Source organism: Corvus kubaryi, unplaced genomic scaffold, assembly GCF_017639235.1.
Source record: "Corvus kubaryi isolate FWS band 111438036 unplaced genomic scaffold, C.kubaryi_AGA036_p1.0 37397, whole genome shotgun sequence".
NCBI classification, from domain to species: Eukaryota; Metazoa; Chordata; class Aves; order Passeriformes; family Corvidae; genus Corvus; species Corvus kubaryi.
Window position 1 is genome coordinate 13,525,699 of NW_024581136.1, and position 20,313 is coordinate 13,546,011.

Consider the following 20,313-nt stretch of genomic DNA (forward strand, 5'->3'; position numbering starts at 1 on the left):
CTGATTCCAGAGGCTCTAGGTCTCAGTAGGATGTAATACAGTGCTTGAACAAGATTTCTATTAAACTCAGAAGATTTTTATCTCAAGTGCTATGAAACACTCTCAAATGTTTTATGCAACCAAAGAAGACCAGGAGCTTTCTAAACAGAGCTTCTACCTGGTACAGGATCACAGTTAAAACACATTTTACACCATGAAATATTCCCCTTGGGGCAAAACTTGCCTTTTAACTACTGACAAACACACCCTGCACTACTGCTTCATCTGCCCAAGCTCCGCTCTCGGGGTGTGATGTGGGAGGACTGGTTCTAACAGGCAGCGAGGTGTGCCAAAGGAATAAGTGAGGAGCTTTCAGAAAAGGTCTGATAACAAGTGACATGTAATGTTTAGACAAAAATGCTGCCTGACAGTCATCCACTGTCCATTTTAGGGTACTGCAGTGAGTCATTGAGTGCTTGACAACCAACCAAATGCTGAAGCTCAAGCATCTAACTGGGAATATTAAATACAAGAGTTTCTAAAAATGACACAATTTTTATATATTTTTAGTAGCTAAATACTATCCTGGTCAGACTCTTTTACTGAAGTAACTTTACTTTAGTAGGACTTCATGCCACGAGATTTTTCCCCTTTACCTGTTTTATGGCTGTCACAGTTATGACAAAGAATAATGGCAATCCACTGGTAATAGGACTGGTAGGGGTATCTATCATGAGCTAAAAGAAAAGAAAATGTGAAAATTAGCCCAAATTTTATTTTTACAATTGTACTTTCAAAAAAAACCCCAAAAACCCAAATGAAGCAAGATGACAACTATTTTCCAAACTCTTCATTATAACCTGTATTTTTACATTTCCTGCCGATTTTCTCGAGCAAAATTCAGTTTCTGACAGCTAAATAATACGTCAATAATGATGCAAACAGATGTTTTAGAGCACAGAGCAGCCTTAGGCACATTTGTAAAGCATGTGACAATTTTAAGGGTCCTTACTAAAAGAAGGTATAATTTCATCCCACAAAAATGAATTCAAAAGTATATTACAAAGGAAAGAAATCTACATTTCATGAAGCTGTTTCAACATTCTATATGATCTACTGCCTACCAGCCATGTAGCGTATAACATCATCATTACATTTAGAAGTAAAAATAAAGCTAAGAACAGTAATTTCTAATGGTTTAGATACTAGAAAACACTTTTTTTTAGACTGCACCTTTCTGGTTGCCCCAAGTTAACATGCAGTTTTTACAGTTTGTGCTATTATTGCTGGCATGCCAAAAGTGCAGTGTACACACTAAGGTTCTGTATGTGGGGGGATGTTAGGGGTTCTCCTCTGCTGCAGGAAAAAATCAACATGGTCAAGTGCTGAAAAGGAAATATACACAAGAACTATTCAAAACCACAGACATTGATTTGATTCACTTTACCTGAGACTTATGGCATTGCTTTGGGAATCATTAAAGAAGAAAAGAAAAGTCATACATGAAGTTTACTCTGTTAACAGAGGAAGAACCTCACAAACAAAACAGATTATGCCACTTTATAATGCACACATGAGGTTTTTGGTTGGTTTCTTTCACAGATGATTTATAGAACACAACAAAAATGAGATCTAGCCTGCAATACTGTCTGTTCTTTAACTGTAGCACTTCAATTTCAGCTTGGCAGCATATTGACCAAGAAAACTCATACCAAAAGCATCTGATTTTTGGCTGGATAGGATTAATCATGAAATTTCTGCCATCTATACTCTCTCATTCTTTCTCAAGAGAAGGTTATATATGAAAATGAAGCAGGTTCTGTGCTACTGGAATTGCCATGCCAGCCTGCTGACTTTGCCTCGTCCACCAGGACACCGTGATCCTCTGCCTGCCACACAGCTGGACACACATCCATCACACACACCTCGTGTCACCAAAATGCAGTCTGTCACCTTGCTTTGGGCATGCACATGTGTGGTGAACAATGTGGACTGGACTGTGCAGCAAGTTGAAATCACACAACGAGACCCTGCCCCAGCTCTGCCATCCCCAGTGGAAAAGGTGGTAATGAAAGACACTGCATGTTGGCCACACGAGATTCATAGGATAGGGAAGGTACCATGGTGGTCAGCTTTAAAAGGCACCTTTGTCTTATAAAAAGAAAAAAAAATTGATATTAATGAACTTCCAAAAGGGATTTGAATAAAAACGGAATTCCATTCTAACAAAGGAACAAAACTGACTGCAGCTTTTGTGCTGTTCTCTTTCCAAGAAAGCAGACAGACAAGACATTTCCCATACATGTGAGGGCATCCACTTGACACAAACTGAGAGAAGAGGATTACACTCAGAACAGAATTTATGCCCTTAGATCCTTATTTGTTCACAGATGTCACATTTAGATACTACCAAAAGGCAACAGTTTGAAAAAACTGACACCACATCGAACTAAAGAGGTAAATCTGCATTAAAAAGAAATAAAAGCCACGCTGCCTGTGGTTACTTTACTAACATTTATGTTCCATCTTCAGCATGTTCCCATCTTCCTCATGCTGCAATATGTTAAACAGCATGAAACATTGCAACAGGAATGACACAGTCCATATTCTTAACTAGGTAGATGTGGTGGACAACACACTTTGTCAGCCTAAGTTAGAACTGTATGACTTTAGTCCAGCACAGGAATTTTTAGCCAACAAATGTCCTTCTTTCTAAATGTGAAAAAACAAGATCAAGTGACACAGGAGGCAATGGATTAAAAGTTGCAGATGTGGCCCTGATACTGACACCTTACACAATCAAAGACAAGTTTTATGAACTCTTCACTCTCCCCATTCTTTGTCAGACGAGGTGCCATCCTTTTCAGATGCACACTCTAAATGTTGGTGAATCACTGTGGAGGGCTCTACGTATTCAAAACATTCTATTTTATAACGAAAGAAAAGTTTGTGTAGCCCAAAATCTTGTCTCTGCCTCAGGTATTAATCAGTCTTTCAAAAGTTACTATCTCTCCTCTGAACCCTTCTCCCACTTATCCTTCACGTACTAAGCCTGCAATAGCTCCACAGAATTCAGGTAGATTACAGAACTGGAGGGGCAATGATCACAAAAATTTTCAGACTCTCCTAATCTACTTGTGGATGTTTTTAATTAAAAGAAGTACGGTCTGCTACAAAAGCCACAGCAATATTTCTAACATAAACTGTAACAATAACAGCACTAACTGAGATCTTCAAAACTGGCAAACTATCAATTTTAGCTGTAACATCTGCGTGTTCATTTTATGTGAACAAATTGAATTTGAGGATCTTAGAACTGTATCATGATACTCTGTTGATTTACAAAAGCAAGACAAAAATAAGAAGGGTATCTGGAATTTCATTACTAACTTACGAGATTAAAGTTGTACTTGAGGCAGACAACTGAATCCCTGTGCAATGGACTTTGAAACTGCACACTTAAATACATTAGCATTCATGAAGATAAAACCTAAGGATAATACTTAAATTTGGACATAATTAGTTTTAAAGTTATATTCTTTGCCTAGAGAAATTGGAAATGTGTTCTTTTTACAGACAGAATATGTAAGTAGAGAAGTTAAATTCACAGAACAAAAATCAGTGGCAGAATTTACAACAAAAATTGCAATTTCCTGAGTATTATTCAACTTACCTGAACCAAAAATATAATGAGAAAATAAAAGTTGGCTACTCTTCTGAACTGCTCAAATAAGTTTTTTGGAACAAAATTCCACACTGTATACTGAAGGGAAAAAAAGGAGAGAGAGAAGAATAATTACAACACAACATACAATTTTTCAGTGAAGTTCAGTTCTGCTCCCCTTGAACTCTCCTAACCTAAACCTTCTCATTCCCCAAGTCCCCTCCCCCAAACCTTACTCTTCTCCCACACAGAACTTCTGTACCCAATTTTTGTTGATTTCTTTTTATTTCTTCTGTTTTAAGTACAGCTAGCAGGGAAGTAAGGGTAGCAACTGCATTGCCTCTATAGGCCAAATTTAAAATGTTTTCCTCCAACTGGGACAGGGGCAGCTGGAGTCATTTGGCTGCTTGTATCCTGGGTAGGAGGGAAGAAATTAATTCCTGCAGCTGTAACATTCCCTCCAACACTACAGCGACAAGGCACATCCCCAGCATCAGCTCTACTGATTTCAATCCAAGGACACACCGGGAGGGAATCCGCAACTGCAGTCCACTGCTGATTTATTTTATGCAGAGTACCGGCTTTCAACGTGGCTATTTTAAAAATCCTCATAACCAGCTTCATCCTGCCTTTTAAGTAGTTTGGGCAACAGTGGTTTAAAAACTACTTTTCTTCAGAAAGCCTGACCAACTTGCTTAACTGCTCTGTACTTGAGTTTTGAGGAAAGAAGGGTGAAAGAATGAGACAAACCACATATGAAGCAACCTAGCTTTTCCATCAAAACAGTTCAGAGCTTGTTTCATTTTGAATACTGTATATGCACCACTAGACATAATACAGATGTGCACATCTGCCACACGACTTCCTAAGTAACACATCAAGTGGTTTTGCCATGACAAATTGATTCCTTACCTTAGATGATATGATTCTGTTGTCTGCAAACTTCTGAGGAACATAATGGCCATGCTGGGGAAAACGATTTGCTATATAAATAGTTCTTGTGTCGCTTTGATGCGGTGGGTCAAAACCCTAAAACATAAAATAAAAAAAGACATAATCAAGAAAGTCAATTTTATTAACTGCTGTTTTGTAAAATTCTGTGGAAAAGGGCATTCAGATATCAAGCAGTAGTTTTTGAAAAGCAAAGAAAATTATTGTATAAAATGGAAGTCTGCTGTGTCCAGAGAATTTTCAAGAACTGGGGGGAAAAAAACCGAAATCTAAATTTTGAGGTTGTGTACTCATTCTGAAAAAAAATGAAAGAAAAAACTCCCATCTCAAGAAGGATAGAGAACACTTGCTACCATGCAAACTTGATGCCCTGCAAAACTTAAAAGGAAGAAATAGAAATGGAGATGAAAACATAAATAAATTACAAAACCTCACAGTCACGCTCACGATAACCCTAATAAAACACGTTATTAAGAAAAATAAAAGGTCAAAACATACAAGCTATACAAGTATGCCGTGGTAACTGGACTTTGAAAAGATTCTCACCACAGAAAAGCCAAAAGCATACGCATCTGACCAGACAGCAGCAATTTTCCAAACAAGTTCTATCTCCAAGAACTAACACTTTGTCTCACTTCAAATGTAATTTCCTGCCATTACCACCAATTCATACATAAATGCTGGCAATGCTGAAAGCAAACTCATAGGGGAAAAAAAAAGCATACTCAGAAATACTTATCAATAATTTCCTGCCAAAACACATGATCTGAGTGAGGTTCCTGGGAATCAAAGCCCTGTTTCAGGTCTAATGGTCAGTGTTTTCATCATCTCCCTCTTGAGGAAGTGGAACACAAGTGTTAAACCTGCAGATGACACCACCCTGGGACTGCAAGAGTACCAAATAAGAGAAAATTCTTGACCAACCAGATGCACAGAACACAAAGATCCAGCACAAAGAAACTGCATCTAGAAAAAGAGAATAAAAGCCCATAAAAGAATTTTGTTGAAAAATGTCAAAGGCTATAGCAGATCACAGGCTAGACATGAGTCATCAATGTGATCCCACTGAGAAAAAGGCCTTCAGTGCAGAGGAGTCTGGAGGAGGAGTGGGAGCCACAGCTGAAGCACTGTGAACCAACTGGACAACACCCAGAGGAGTGGAACATGAGCCCCAAGAGATCCTGAAAACATGACATATAATGCAAGGCTGAACAATCTAAAAAGCAAAGAGCACACAAATTAGAGTCATTTAGCCTAGAGAAGAGGAAACTTGGGATGTCCTAGTAAATCTCCTGATACACAGAAGATTGTTCCATTACTTTGAAGGACAAAGAAGAACAAAAGTAAGTAGGCTTAAGCTGCAGGTAGGAAAACTTATGTCTGGGTATTGGAAAGCAAACAAATTCCTTCGTTGTGGAAAGGAATAATTCAGCACCAAAATAAGTCATGAGGGAAGGCTGCAATGTCTGTAACACAAGGGTTTATATCTAGGTCATTCAAGTCTATCTTTAATTGAGCCTTTCCTGGGGCTACATGACTCACCAGAACCCTCCCTTCTGACCCGGAGAAGCAGGTGATGGCAAAAGACAACAAAACAGTAATAATTCAGATAACAGGCCAAGAAAACTACTAAAGTAAAAGGCAAAAAGCTTTAAGACATGAAGTAAATTAGTGAATTAAATTTGGAACAGTTGTTTGATTGGGAATCAATGACTGTCTGCAAAGTGGTGAATTCCAGCATCAGCATCACACACATTCCTAATCTTAGAACCAACTTGCAGAGTTTACACAATCTCCTTATTCTTTGATGCCAAGTGCAAGGACAACTGGTGGTGTCCTTTGCTAGAAAGGGCATTACCAATTCCACTACTGCAGGTGAAGAAAATGTACTTGCAGTTGTGTTGCTCCACTTGTAAATGAGGCTCAGAGGTATGTTCATGAAAAAGTGACACTTCACATAACTCCACCAGTTAACTATGGAAGATGAACAGTGAGTACAATGACTGACATAAGAAATGCTTGGTAAAACCAAACAACTTTTTAAATCCATTAATATCTCTAATGCAGGTCATTAGGTATGTTCACATTCAAGATGCTGTCATTTTAAAGTAAAGGAATAATCAAAAAATCCTCTCAAACATACAAATGTTTGTGTTTGGCATCATTACTACAGAAACATTCTGCTTTAGAAAGAAAGAGGTCCAGAATAATGAAGGGAGAAAGAAAGGAAGGGGGATTTTTCAAAGAGATTTGAAGGAGAATAAACTTCAGATGACAAGCAGTGGAAGGCTGGTCTAGTCACATGCTCCAGAGTGAAAACTTGTTTAAAGATAAGACTGGAGCGGGGAGACAAAAAGTAGATAGGGGAAAGGATGGAAAAAAAAATACACAGGATACCAAAAGCAAAATGCAAGGAACTGGTCACAGCTTTAAGAAAGAAATACAATCATGAAAGGAAAATGAAAAAAAATGTACCTGTTAACTGCTGACACAAAATTCAAAGAGAACAGCATTTGTAGCAGAACATTTTGGATAGCTGACATTAGTGACACAGTATTTCTAAATCAATCCAGAAGATGCCACAAATAAAAGTGTTTTGCAAGCAAGAAAAAGCACACCTAATTAATAAGACTTCGTACACAGCTCTCTTCTACATCTCAGAAAATGTCTGGCACTTACAAAATGCCAGACATCCTCACTTTGGAAAGTCAGATTCTACAGCCTGAAAAAATTCCACTCGAAATCAAACAGATGTAAAGCAAGGAAAAAAACCACAAAGAGCAAGAAAACAAGTGGCAGTCTTCTTTCTGACAGTGATAAATTCTAACCTGCATGCCACTTGCTGAACGCTATTAAAAGATAAATCAAAGATTACTGAGTGACTAGAATATCACTGATTTTTTTATATGCCCTTTTTAGGCCACTTTCTGAGCACCTGAAGGTTGATGAGTTTGATGACATTTCATGATGAAGAGTAAAGACCTCTGTACAACTCCAGCCTCACTGCACAAGCACTTCTATTAGAATGAATACCTCTGCTGAAGCAGACTCAGATGATTAAAAGCAAGAACTCTATTTTCCAAATAAATCAGAATCTCAGGCCATACCAGTTTACAGGTGCAGTTGTGGAGCTAAAAGAGCTTGAATTTGCAGTCTATACAGATTTAATTCTGTTTTGTTGACATTTGCCACAGAGAAGGCACAGAAGCTGTGCAGTCAGCAGATCACAATGCACATGGCAAGGCAGGCCAGGGACAAAAATCCTTCAGTTGTCAGAGCTGTGGTTGGAAAAGGACACATCCCTGACAACCTCAGTGACTTGACTGTAGTCACAGCGGGAAGTGAGTGTCAGAGCTTGGAACAAAACTCCTATTTCCTAAGTTTTATGACCATAACTACTAAAAATCACTTGAAATTAGCTAAAAACTCTGCCATCTCATAATTAGCTGATGAGACCATAACCAAGCAGATCTTCCAGAGAAATTTTAATTACACATCTCTCCAAGGAAAATTCTGCACAGGAGTTGAACTTCATTGTTGAAGAGCTGAAATGCCTTTAACTCTTCTCTAACTATGGGGCTGGTCACAGAGCCTGCTCCTGACACAAAACTGATTTGTAGTCCAAATTTCTGCCCAGCAAAGGGATTTTCCATGGTAATTCTATGCAGCCAGCAAAGCTGTGCAGAAAGCACACTGTTTCCTAATTTCACTTAATAGACAGTTCTCTCTCTTTCTAACGTCATTCTCCAACTTAGCTGCAAAAGTAGGGTAACATGCCCTTGTCAAAGGATTTCTGCAGCTAAACAGCATGAGCAGAGAAACCTTAAATTAGAGTTTTGCAAAGTGATTAAGTTGTCACCAATCTCTTTCCAAAAAAAAGTTAGTTTTCCTGCAGTTATCAAGTGAAGTTATTTCTACCCAAGTTCACAGATGACTGATTTCAAAACAAATAATGCTGAATATATTATAAGAACTGGTATTTAAGGCTTCTTGACCAGGTATATTACAGGCATATATATTACATGAATCACCTTTAAATAAAACTTGACCATAAGATGAAGTGACCTGATTTTCTCCCCTTCATGTTGCAAATTAAATCCAGATTTATTGGCTAAAGTTCAGTCCTTCAGATGATTTATAAACACAAACCAGGCATTATCTACCCTTGGAATACAGCCCTCATTTAATCTTTGATACACACCTCCCCAGCAGAAATTCTGCACCCAAATGAACTTTTGGTTTTGAAAATAGCCTAAAAGCACACCACTTACATACAGTACACAGATGCTCGAGTCAAACTGATTTATAAAGCACAAATGAAAATAACCTTTAAAAAAAGAAAGAAAGAAGTGATTCATAGTTTTCATTTTTTATAAATTTCAATTACTCTAAGCAAAGTCGAAGTAATTTTTACTGAACTTCTTCAGCAATGATTTCATTACTGTTCTAAAAGTTAGACATTCTCTGTGCAGTAATCAGGCCCCTTTAAATCAGCACAGAAAACATATCCTGGGGAACTGAGGAGAAATATTTGACTGCAATTTTATGCAATGTATTTCATGAAAGAAACGGGATTCAACAGCCACCCTCAAACAACCCTTTCCTACATTTTGTCTGCATCTCAACCACTGTACTTGAAGAACTGCCCATCAGCCATCAGGTAAGGAAAACAGATCCAACCAAATCATCATTTTCCCACTTTGGTTTGTATTTTTGGTTTTGTTTTGGTTTTTTTTTCCCCCAGTTTTTTTAATATGTCATACCAATTGGTCATGTAATAAAAAGCTTCCCCGTGAAAGAAGAGTTTTACACTGCTGCTGAGGAAGCCTCAATAACACGGATAACAAATCAGGAAATCAGAGAGGAAGCACATGAGAAGCAGCACTACAAAAAAGACCCTCCTAACACCTGCAAGTGTAAACAAAGAAAAGACAAAAACGCTTTTGCAGTCAACTTGTTGCTGTAACATACACATCTACTGAAGACTCTTAGCACTTCAACACCACTACTAATGCATGTCAGTGTGCACCAATGCCCCCCTCCCCACTCTACAGCACTGTTAAGTTAGCAGAAATCCAAATCCTTCAGCAAGGATTAGTGACGTGAGACCAACAAACAACACATCAATCTCATTATCAAGCTTTGCAATACGTGCATTGATAATCATTAATCATCTGACAGGTGATTTTTGCTGATGACTTGCATAAACTCAGTATACTTTAATATCATCTCCCAGGGTTTCTTATTCATTACTCACAGCTTTTAAGGGGGGGGGAAGAAAAACCAAACTTATATTTGCCAAAAGAACTTCTGCTATGTGACTACTGAAAAGTGAAAGCGATTTGAAAGAAGGAAGTCTCATTCAGAGCCTCTTCCTTCTTTCAAAAGCCACACTGAACACTACAGACAAAAGCAGCAGTTCCCCCAAAAACCTTCTGAATATCATATACTACTTAATAAAGCTAATAAACAGAAGAAAACTTGGTCTCAGAAACCCTTTCTCCTAGGGAAGTGACTTGACTGATTGTGGCTGCAGAAGCAGAACACCACATTTCCTGGCAGACAGCCCAAAAGTCTGCTATTACACTGCTGTCAAGATATATTTTGATTAGAGGTGTTTTGAGGAAATGGATTTTCTTGCTTTGGATTTTCTTCTGACTATACATAGAATACTTTTCCCTCTGTCAGATAAGATGATCTATTCACACTCCATGCCCATTTTCAGAAGTCTGTGTAAATTTGTACTCCATACAGTGAGCCAATAATTCTTTCAGTCACGTAACTGGGCAGTAGTCAAACTGAATTTGCCTTATCAAAGGTTAGCATGAAGGAAGAAACAGCCTCTCACAGCAATTTAAAACACTGCTCTAACAACTAAAATAGTGAATCAGCTGAAGCACCCTGATGTGTACACAGTGCCATGCAATTCGTTCCCCCCCTTTTAAATATCACTGCAGTAAAGAAATAAAACTGTACTAAAAGTTGTGCACTACTCATGCAACTTCCTCTTCCCACTTACTGTATCTACAGCTGTTCAAAATATCTGATAATAAATCATGTTGTAACCTCCTAAAAGACCTATAACCTGATCACATTATTTTGTGAAAACACACCCTCTAGGCAACAAGGCCTGAGAAATCATGGGGCAATAACCCTTCCTTTCACAAAGTTAAAATATGCCTAGTACTGTATTAAGAAAAGTCATACTGGTGCTTGCCACAAAGTCCTGGTTACATAGAGCTCAAGTTGTTCTTATGTTACGCTCTATTTTGTCAAGATGGCCACCAAATATAACCTGGAAAAATCCCTACTTAAAATTTAAAAAATCACCTATCTTCTCTTTATTTATCTGCAAACATAACAAACAAGGTAAACTGGCCTCGTTCACTGCTAACATACTGCCCTGCACCAGTTTCTCTGCTCAGGTCACTGATGCCAAACATACTGGTCTATTAACATCAATAAAATAAGAAAGGAAAAATGAGCTGAACGGGCAAGCTATGCTTTCTAATGCAGCACCCTGAAAGACTGCTATGGCATGTCCAGTTCTTGTTAGCAGCAAAGGATTTGAATAGAGATTCAGGTAAATTGTTTAACTCTAAAATAGTCCAACTTGCATCAATGAAGGAAATGGCTTCTTACTCTCCTCTACAATTCTAATCACAGAATTTATAAAGCATAATCCATTTTGGACTTCATATGATAAAACAAGCCTAAGACCTTGTAACAGCTGCTCTTTCATGACTGTCTTCAACAGAATGCCAAGATTCACAGTTTTCCTTCCAGTACCCAGAGAGGGCCTACAAGAAAACCAGGGAGGGACTGTTTACAAGTTCATGTAGTGATATGACAAGGGAGAATGGCTTTTAACTGAGAGAGGGCTCATTTGGATAAGATATAAGGAAGAAATTCTTTCTTGTGAGGGTGCTGAGGCCCTGGCACGGTTGCCCAGAGAAGCTGTGGATGCTCTATTCCTGGAAGTGTTCAAGGCCAGGTTGGATGGGGCTTATCCTCTTGCCTCAATGTGTTTAACCAACCAAATGCCTGTAACACATTCCTCGTCCTTGCTTTATTTTAGGATCCTCCCTGTCAGACACACAGATCATCAATAACTTTTGCTCAGATGCTTTTTGGAAGAAAAGAGACTTTACAATAAATGTGTCTTCAGCTCCAATGAAGGAAGAAACTTAGTTAACATTTATGTTCTAACACGCAAGCCTCAATCCCAGAGGCAGGGCTAGTGGCTCCCAAGTTACATTTCAAGGCCAGTCAGTGCTCTCTAACTCTTTTTTTCTTTTAAAAAAATGCTTTATGTAAAGTCCAAGAAGTTGAAGAGACATTGAGGCTTGACAGTATCTGCGGTCCAAAATGCTTGGTCTTTTGCCATTTGCTCCCAAAGCAGCCCATTGCTCTAACATGGAAATGAAGATGCTTTTGAAGTTCCAACCACACAGTTCTAATTTCTGAACTGAAAGTTTTCCTTTGTGGGCTCCAGCAATTAAGTTTTCTTTATCTGCAATATCATCGTCCTGTCAGGTGTGTACAAAAGGAGAGTAGGCAAGATTTTTAAAGCTGAAGGGTGACTTCAGACACCCATCAGGAGACAACCATAGGGCATCGCACTTTATAAAATAAGAATTGAGAGCTCAAAAATCACAAGCCACTTTTTCAGAAGACTTCTCAAAATATATAAACTACATTGAACACGGAAAGTGCTACAATTCTGCAATAATCTATCACAGAAATAGCAGCTATTAAACAGGCCACATCAAGAAATACAGAACCAATGCAAGAAATGAAACATTTAATATACAAATCCTTCACATATCTTGAATGAACATAGTATCTTGGAAGAAGAACCCCCCAAGTGCATCCTTTCTGTACATTCCCTGCATTTGTTAAGTAGGTTTATAGAATATTTTCAATATTAAATAAAGCATTCAAATCTGTGACAGGCTATGAACTTTCTCTTAAAACTAGAAAGCAGCTCAAATTTTGTAGATAGCAATTTCACCATAAAAAAATTACATCTGTCAAGTCCATGACAGGAAAAATACAGAGCAATCATACATTCCTTCACATACTGGCATTCTATATACGTTATTATCTTAAAATGAAATGCTGTTTACCCTCTGCTTTGAAGAATCATTTATAAAAGTATTTTACACCAGCATGAAGGGCTCCTGTTCTGGAGTACTCATACAGCCATTATTGAAAACCCCTGTTTTCAATATTTGGATTTGTTCTAGTAGGCAATAGCTACTTATGCCAATCAGCTCCTGCGCTGTGAGTCTAATTCACATTTTCTTTCAGCATGGAAAAAGCCCAACAAATCCTTTCCAAAAGCATCTTCCCCCAAAATCACCATTAAATAATAAATCTTAAGGCTTTTTCAAAATGTGTGCCAAAATTATACTGACAATTGCTGACAGTGGCTGCTCAATAAATTTCACAGGAAGAGAATTAGTTCATAGCTGGAAGTGTCTAGCTCTTCCTTTTAACATGCCTTGAGAAAGCCTGCTCTGTAAAACATTACAGTTTGAGTCTACTGCATCCATCCAAAAGCATTTTTAGTTCTAATTCCATTTCGAACGTGATTTATAACCTAAGTGCCAGATGAATGCCTGCTTTCAAGACACGTGTACAAAGTAGTCTATCCTTAAAGCCTGGTAAACCTTAAGCTTCCTTTCCATTTTGTTGCAATTCCCTTTCCAAACAGACATGTAAATGTCTACAAAAATGTGCACAACCACACAAAGGAGCACAAAAACGTGCAAAGGAGTAACGAAATGCAACAACAGATGACAACACGTATTTTGGGGGATAAACCATACAAAACCTCTTCCCCTAGTAAAACATTTCAGGATAAAAACAAACAGTTTGCCTTTTGTCTACATCATTATCTCTCCTTCCCATTTACAGGAAAGTTCTCCTTTCCCAGACTTATTTTTACTCAAAGTAAACAAGTTAAAAAATCCTCTTAAGTCACTGCATGTGGGAGGCCAAGGAATTGCAGGGGTTTGTTTTTTAACTCACAGTGTAGTTCTCAGTCCTCCTTTCTATCTTTTCTACCGTGGTCTGTAGTAATGTTAAGTGGTTTTCTCAACAGCAGGTGGAAAGACATTTGTATTAAAAAAAATAGTCAAGCTGCAAATATGTCACCTGTGTTTTGCTGGAAGATATGACCTTGCATTTACAGAGACACTTTGCCACATCTATTTTGCTGCAGTTCTTATCTGCTGGCTTAACAAACAGATTTAGTGCTAGAAATTGAAGGATTTTTTTCAGAGGTAAACTTTTTCCTGGTGACATAGTTACAAAACCAGTCATAACTACTAAGCACATCACAATACAGTCAATTAAAAGCAAGAGCAGATCATCAGTGAAAGTCACAAGTCATGATGCTTTTAATGAAATTTAAACACATTGTTAAATTTTTCTTTTATAACTTGTCTCTCCATCCCAGAGGAAAGCAAATGTCAGATTTAATGAAGTCAGCCAACCCATTTAAAACCAGAAAAAAACCAATACCAATGTTATTCAAAGCACACGTTGAATGTTATTAAATTCAGCACATATTTACTTGCCTTAGATTATTAATTTTATCTTCCACTGAGAGTACAGAAACAATCTCTGAGCAGTAAACAGAGCCTTCTACCCATCCCACCAGATACTCCCTACTGACCAGAACATAAATAAGTTTTGCTCATTGTCAACAAAATTCTATTTTTCTCCCTTATTTTTTTCCCTCTTCTCTCTTAGTCACATAAAACCCATAAGCAGACAGAAGTTATTAAGGGAGCAGGATCCTGTTAGTGCAGGAATATCATACAGTCAATTAAATAGTCCTATTATTGAGTGGTAAGTGGAAATATGGCACAACAAAAATTTGCTGCTTAAAAAGCTCATGGCTAGGAAAACAAAGAAAAGAGGATGGGAAAAGATACAGGTCGAATATCCAAGTCTCACAGCAAGGCAGCACATCAGACAACACCAATCTTCCCATTTTTAAATGTCTTTTAAAGTCTTTGAAAGAATCAGTGTCAAGACTGGTTTGATTAGGTTTTGGTATGCAGATTGAGAGTTTAATTTTCATGAGGTAAGACTTAAGAATTACACACAGGACACAACGGATGTCTCCATTTGGAGCAGACAGCTGGCTGAAGACAGGGCCAGGTTCTGCACGCTTTGGAACACATTGTGCTGCAAATGTATCAGCCCTCAGCAGTCGCAGAATACAAAGAGAAAATAAGGTTAAAAGACCCAAACACATGGGAGCACTAGTCCAGCAGATCAAAGAATATCTCTAGCAAAAAAAACGGGCCACATTTTCTCCTGTACTAAGTTACAGGAGGGGAGTCCTTGACCTCCAGCTCTCAAACTACTCTAGCAAAGCAACGCAACCTTTGGGCTGTTCCAACATGCACAGTTCAGAAGGTATTAACTGGGCACTCTGAACCACAGGAACTGTTCTGAGCAAATAAGCATTTATTTTTTATTTTCCTAACATAAAATAACAGGCACCCACTTAGTTTTAACCAGAAAGGGGAAGACACTTCATTGACAAATAAAAGGGGGAAAATTGTATTCCAGGTTAGCAAGGTGATTTCAGAAGCTAGATTCTGTCATTAGATTAGTTTAAAGTACTTTTGGCATTCAGAAAACAGAGGGAATTCTTTGGGGGGGGGAAAGAAAAAGGTAACTGTATTCAGTAAAATGATTAAGTAAAAATAATACACATTTGTCAGTGCTAACAATGAGGTAAACGCTGTCCACCTTGTTCAGAATGCCAGTAACTGCAAGGTATTACAAAATACCATCTGTCCTCTCAGAACATCTTAACAGTAACCAGTATCTGAAAGGGAAAAAAAACCATCCCAGACATACAATCCTCTAGTGCTAATCTATTTGAGAACATCCCCTTATTAGTAGAAATTTTTCATTAGAACACATCTAGAAGATGAAGAAGAACACTCCTACAGATACAGGGCTGGCTGTGGAGGATGTGAGGTGTGACAGGGACTACCTACACAGAACAGTCAAAAACATTCCTGGTGATCACCCTTCAATGCAGCCTATGGAGAACTTCTGGATTTGATAAACTCCTGACATCCCTCCCAATCTGAACCTTCTTGTAACCATGAAATAAATAAAATAGTCTGGTAACTACGTTTCACAGTTAATCAATAGATTTTATCTTTGATTTACAGTTAAGTAAGAGCTGCCTTTGCCAAAATACCCAGCTCTCCACAGCATTAAAGCTGTTGTGCACTACAGCATTCAGGTTCTTAAACTGCAAAGATACTCTGCCAAATCCAGCACAGCACTTGTCTTGAATTGTCATTTATAAAAGAGGGGCTAGGCAGGCAGCTCTTAGGTTTTCTTCATGCAGTATCCTCTGTACATCATTGAGCTAGACAACAGATCAAAAGGCTCAAACTCCTCATAACAGCAATAGAAATCCTGAGACCCTTCTCCACTTGACAAGACTAATAATTCAAAATTATGCAGCTAAAATCATACGTACATTCTACCACAATTTTCAGAGACCACCCTGCCAAAGGTGTCATTACTTTCTGTTAATAGCACTGCAACAGCTCCTGTGCAACTCCCTGTGCATTATCAGGCATCAGCACAGCTCAAACGCTGTCATAAACCCACAAAATGAGAAGTGGAACAGAAAGTCCCTGGGTGTTACAAATGTCACCGTACTCTCGTTTTGTGTTGGTACGGCACGAACTCGACCATGGGAGCCACAATAGCACTTGGTACACAGATTAGCCATGAGGTCTAACCCATCATATCTGGAAATGCAAATAAAACATACTGTGCTATTCCTGAATATTAATGATGCTTCCTATCAACTGTTGTTGATCCGGTTGCTTTTTTCAAGCAGAGCTGGCTGTGCCTGTGGCGTTATGCAACCCTCCAAATCCACATGCCTACTGCTCTCTCAGCTCTCAAGGTAACAGAGCTGGAACCCAAACATTTCTCCCACCCAAAGCTTATTTTTGTCACGGCATTTTACTCAAAGCCATGAATTCTAACTCCATTTGTCTCTATATTTTTTCATTACTAAAACCTAAGTACTTCCAACTATTAACTACATACTATAATATCACATTAACTAGAAAGTTAATGACTTACTATGCAGCTTATTTAGCATGAGGCAGCATCAGATGGAGAAAAAGTGAAAAACTGTCTCTCTAGGATGGTGTGAATTGTTTCTGAGCAAAAAAACCAGACTGAAGGCCAAGATACCAAACAACCTGATGATTTGTGCCACATAGGCACTGAAGGCTGTACCACTGTCACCAGTTTCTTAGATACAACAAATCACTAAAAAACATCTAATACTTCAGTTAAAAAACTGTTACGGACTTGTAAGATGATAATAAGGATGAAGGAAGTCTTACATTCCCAGCATGTCTCCTCAGAGGACTGCTCATGTCTTTCTATCCCTTTCTGTAGCTCTACAGGCATGCACAGGTCTTCACAGAGCAAAGCACAGCAAAGCCACCACTTTAAAAACTTAGCGAAAATAGTTTGAATTCTGTACTAGGTCCTCTCCTTACTTTAAGTTCACCTGCTTCATTTTCCCTGTTGCCTTTACAACCCTTGACAATGCAAGTTCTCAAGGCCATATACATTCATGAGCACTTAGTATATGAAATACTGTTCTCTTAAGCAAACAAGAAGTTGCAAAACAATTCATTGGTTTCATACAGAGAGTACTTAATAACTACCTAAAAGCACCTTCAGCAAAGTACGAGTACCTCCCCCTTTACCCAATCCCTTACTACTTTTCCAGCATTTCTGCACACCAACGATTTTCTTTTGTATTACTACAACATCCCCCTTACATCACTCCCACGTATTTGCCTGATTCCAACCCTCCTGTATGGATGAGGACCCTTTTTTTAAAACCCATTGCCACATCAAGCACAGGTACAAATGCACGTTCCAAAGGCATCCAAACCTACGCATTCTTCTCTTCTCCTCTCAGACACAGATTTTGGCACCTTTTGATTCAAATATTTCTGACACCTCACTCTTCCTACTCATTCTGGTTATTTTGTCAGCATCTTTCCCCATGTTTTTAGCCCTCTGACTCTCTTTCAGAACCTAAACATCACAGCCATGTGAACAAGCAAACATATGGTGGGATCTATGTTAAACCAGTGATTACAGACAGGGATGAGCTGTCTGAGTGTCTTTAGGAAGAAACATGCAGTGTGATACCTATCTTAGGCCATTTTTCATCTTTATGAGCTGTGAAACAACCAAGCCATTAACATCTGTGACGTCAATAGAAAAAAACCACACAAAACACATATCATTGCAATAATTTTTTCTCATCAGTATCATATTTAAATGTCTGCCAAGAATCTTGACTTTTTATTGTCCTGCTTTTCTACTACACTAATTCTTCCCCGTCAAGACTACTGTGAGTTTGAAACAGTCATTTTCCACCAGTTTCCTTTAGAAGCACTAAAACCTCCTACTGCCAAGTTTATTGCTCATTTTGATACACTTATCTTTTACTTTCTATTAAGGGCAAACAGATTTCTGGAAAGCTAGTCAGTGTACTACTCGCAGTGAAAAAAGCAACCATGTTTGATACATGAATTGCTAGCACTGATACAGTCCTAATCTAAACTCTACAGACGACAGCATAATGCTGCTTTAAAAACCACACACACAAACCTCAAGCCACCTTCAAGTGGAAAATGACAGCTATATTACACCAAACAGGCTTTTTTTCTAGAAACCAAGTGTACAACTGTAACAGAACAGAAGAGTGCAGTGAGAGCTCAAACAGAGCAATTAATTTCCAGGTCAGTAACTCTTGGTGTCACACCAAACTAGCGAGCACTGTCAAGCTGCCACTGAGACCATCACCACAAGCACTCTGCCTCAGACACAGAACTGGGAAAATCTATGGGCCATTTATCTTTTTTTTTTTTTTTTTTTGGTAAAAAGTGATGCAACAAATTAAACAAATCATTCGTGAGACAGAAGCTTTAACAACTAAAATGTGAAAACCTAACTAATGTAAGCTCTTGCACTAACCTGGACAACATCCGTGATGCAAAGTAACTCCAATGAATGGAACAAGTCATTTTACAAATACATCATTTAGAAAGAATTTCTCCCTCAGAGAAAATTCAAGTGGGATAATGCCGGTCCGGGCAGGAAGCCGGCCAATAGTTCAAATCAAAATTGTGAAACTCAATGTACTTTCCTGCTACAGCAGCACAGACGTGACAGCCACAGCCGCCTGGTTTCCCCTGCTCGCTCTAGCCCAGCACAGCAAGCAGCGCCTGTGTAGGGGACAGGCACCCTCACTGCCTCCTTTTTCAAGTGGTTTTCCCCGCCAAAAACATTTCACGGATGTTTTCCTTCAATTTCTTTCACTTTCAAATCCTCAGCACGCAGCGGCTGCAAAGCGCTCAGGTACGGGGAAATAAGAGAGAGACGCACGTCGGGTGAAAAAGCCTTAAAACATTTCGCAACGGGAAGGAGGAAGAAGCTGCGAATCTCTGAAGTGTCGGTCCAGGGAAAAAGGCACCGTCATTTCTCCAGGAAGTTTGGGGAGCCCTTCCCAACGGGGGCCGCACGTAAGGGAACGCGCTGTCCTCTGTGCCAAGGGGGTTTCGAGGAAAAAAAAAAAACCCACAAAAAACCCAACCAAAAGCCAAAAAAACCGAAACAACCCAAACCCTCGAATACAGGTGAAAAAAAAAAAATTAAAAACCCGACAATAACGATCCAAGTGCAGCCTGCGGGTCTCCCCAGCCCCTGCGGGGGGAAGGACTCTCCTCCCTTCCGCACCCCGGCCCCGCTCCTCCGCTTCCTCCGCGGACCCGCGGCCCGAGCAGCGCCATCGGGACGGGGCCGAACCGAGAGCCCGCCCTGCCCGGGGCGCGGGGGGTGCAGGGGAGGCACCTACCAGCTGCTGCCGGACCCAGCGCAGCATCCCCGGCGGAGCGGGTCGCGGCCCCCGCAGCGGGGCTCCCTCGGCAGTGCCGCGCCCTCCCTCCGCTGTGGCCGCCGCCGCCTCAAGCCAGCCGCCCGCCGCGGCTGCTCCCCATGGCGCGGGGCCCACGCCGAGTCAGGAGCGGCACAGCCCCGCCGGCGCCCCGAGCCGCGGCTGCCGCCGCCATCACAGCACGGCCGCTGACACCCGGCGGCTGCGGCCGCCCCGGGAAGTGACGTGGCAGGGCGGGGAGAGGGGCCCGGGTGAGCGTTGGAGCCGTGAGGGGGGAGCCGCCGTCGCCTACCCCGGGCCTGGGCTGCCGTGGGCCGGCTGCTCCGCTGCCCCGCGGTGCGGCTTCTCGGGCACAAGAGCCGTGCGTGGGCCCGAGTGTTCCTCGGGCAAAATCGCAGCTCCCCACACGGGCTCCAGCCGCAGCCCGTCAGCGCTCAGCGTCCTCAGCCAGGGCTTCAGCGTATGAGGGCCCTCTGTTCTACCCAGATGAAGCTACTTCGCAATTTGATTGTTTTATCTTCGTTTTCTTGTAAAAAATGCAAAGGGTACACATGTTGGAATAAAGACTTTGAAACGAGGCCAGATAATCCCTGATTTAGAGTTAAAGCCCAAGTGCACGGTGGGGGGTCTCCCAAAGCAGGAACAGGTGCTGCCTCGAGGACCTGGCGCCCTGCTGCTGGCAGCATTGTCATGAACTCCTGTTTGTTAAAATCGGGTGTAGAAACGT

General features: G+C 40.1%; 1 protein-coding gene across 16 annotated transcripts in view; it reads right to left on the reverse strand.

Annotated features, from left to right (window-relative positions):
• The window catches only part of ATP11B (ATPase phospholipid transporting 11B (putative)), a 65,571-nt gene extending 45,816 nt beyond the window's left edge, over positions 1-19,755 (reverse strand). For 6 of the 16 annotated variants that reach the window (XM_042042101.1, XM_042042100.1, XM_042042093.1 and 3 more), the window contains exons 1-4: positions 19,548-19,747; positions 4,556-4,672; positions 3,653-3,742; positions 636-716 (exon numbers count right to left, since the gene is read on the reverse strand). In XM_042042101.1, the coding sequence (XP_041898035.1) occupies positions 636-716; positions 3,653-3,742; positions 4,556-4,672; positions 19,548-19,574 (315 nt within the window). In that variant the 5' untranslated portion in view covers positions 19,575-19,747. Of the gene's footprint in view, positions 1-635; positions 717-3,652; positions 3,743-4,555; positions 4,673-19,547 lie in introns of all 16 variants that reach the window. The other 10 variants (XM_042042086.1, XM_042042089.1, XM_042042098.1 and 7 more) reach the window with 7 other exon arrangements.
• Positions 19,756-20,313: the final 558 nt, after the last annotated feature.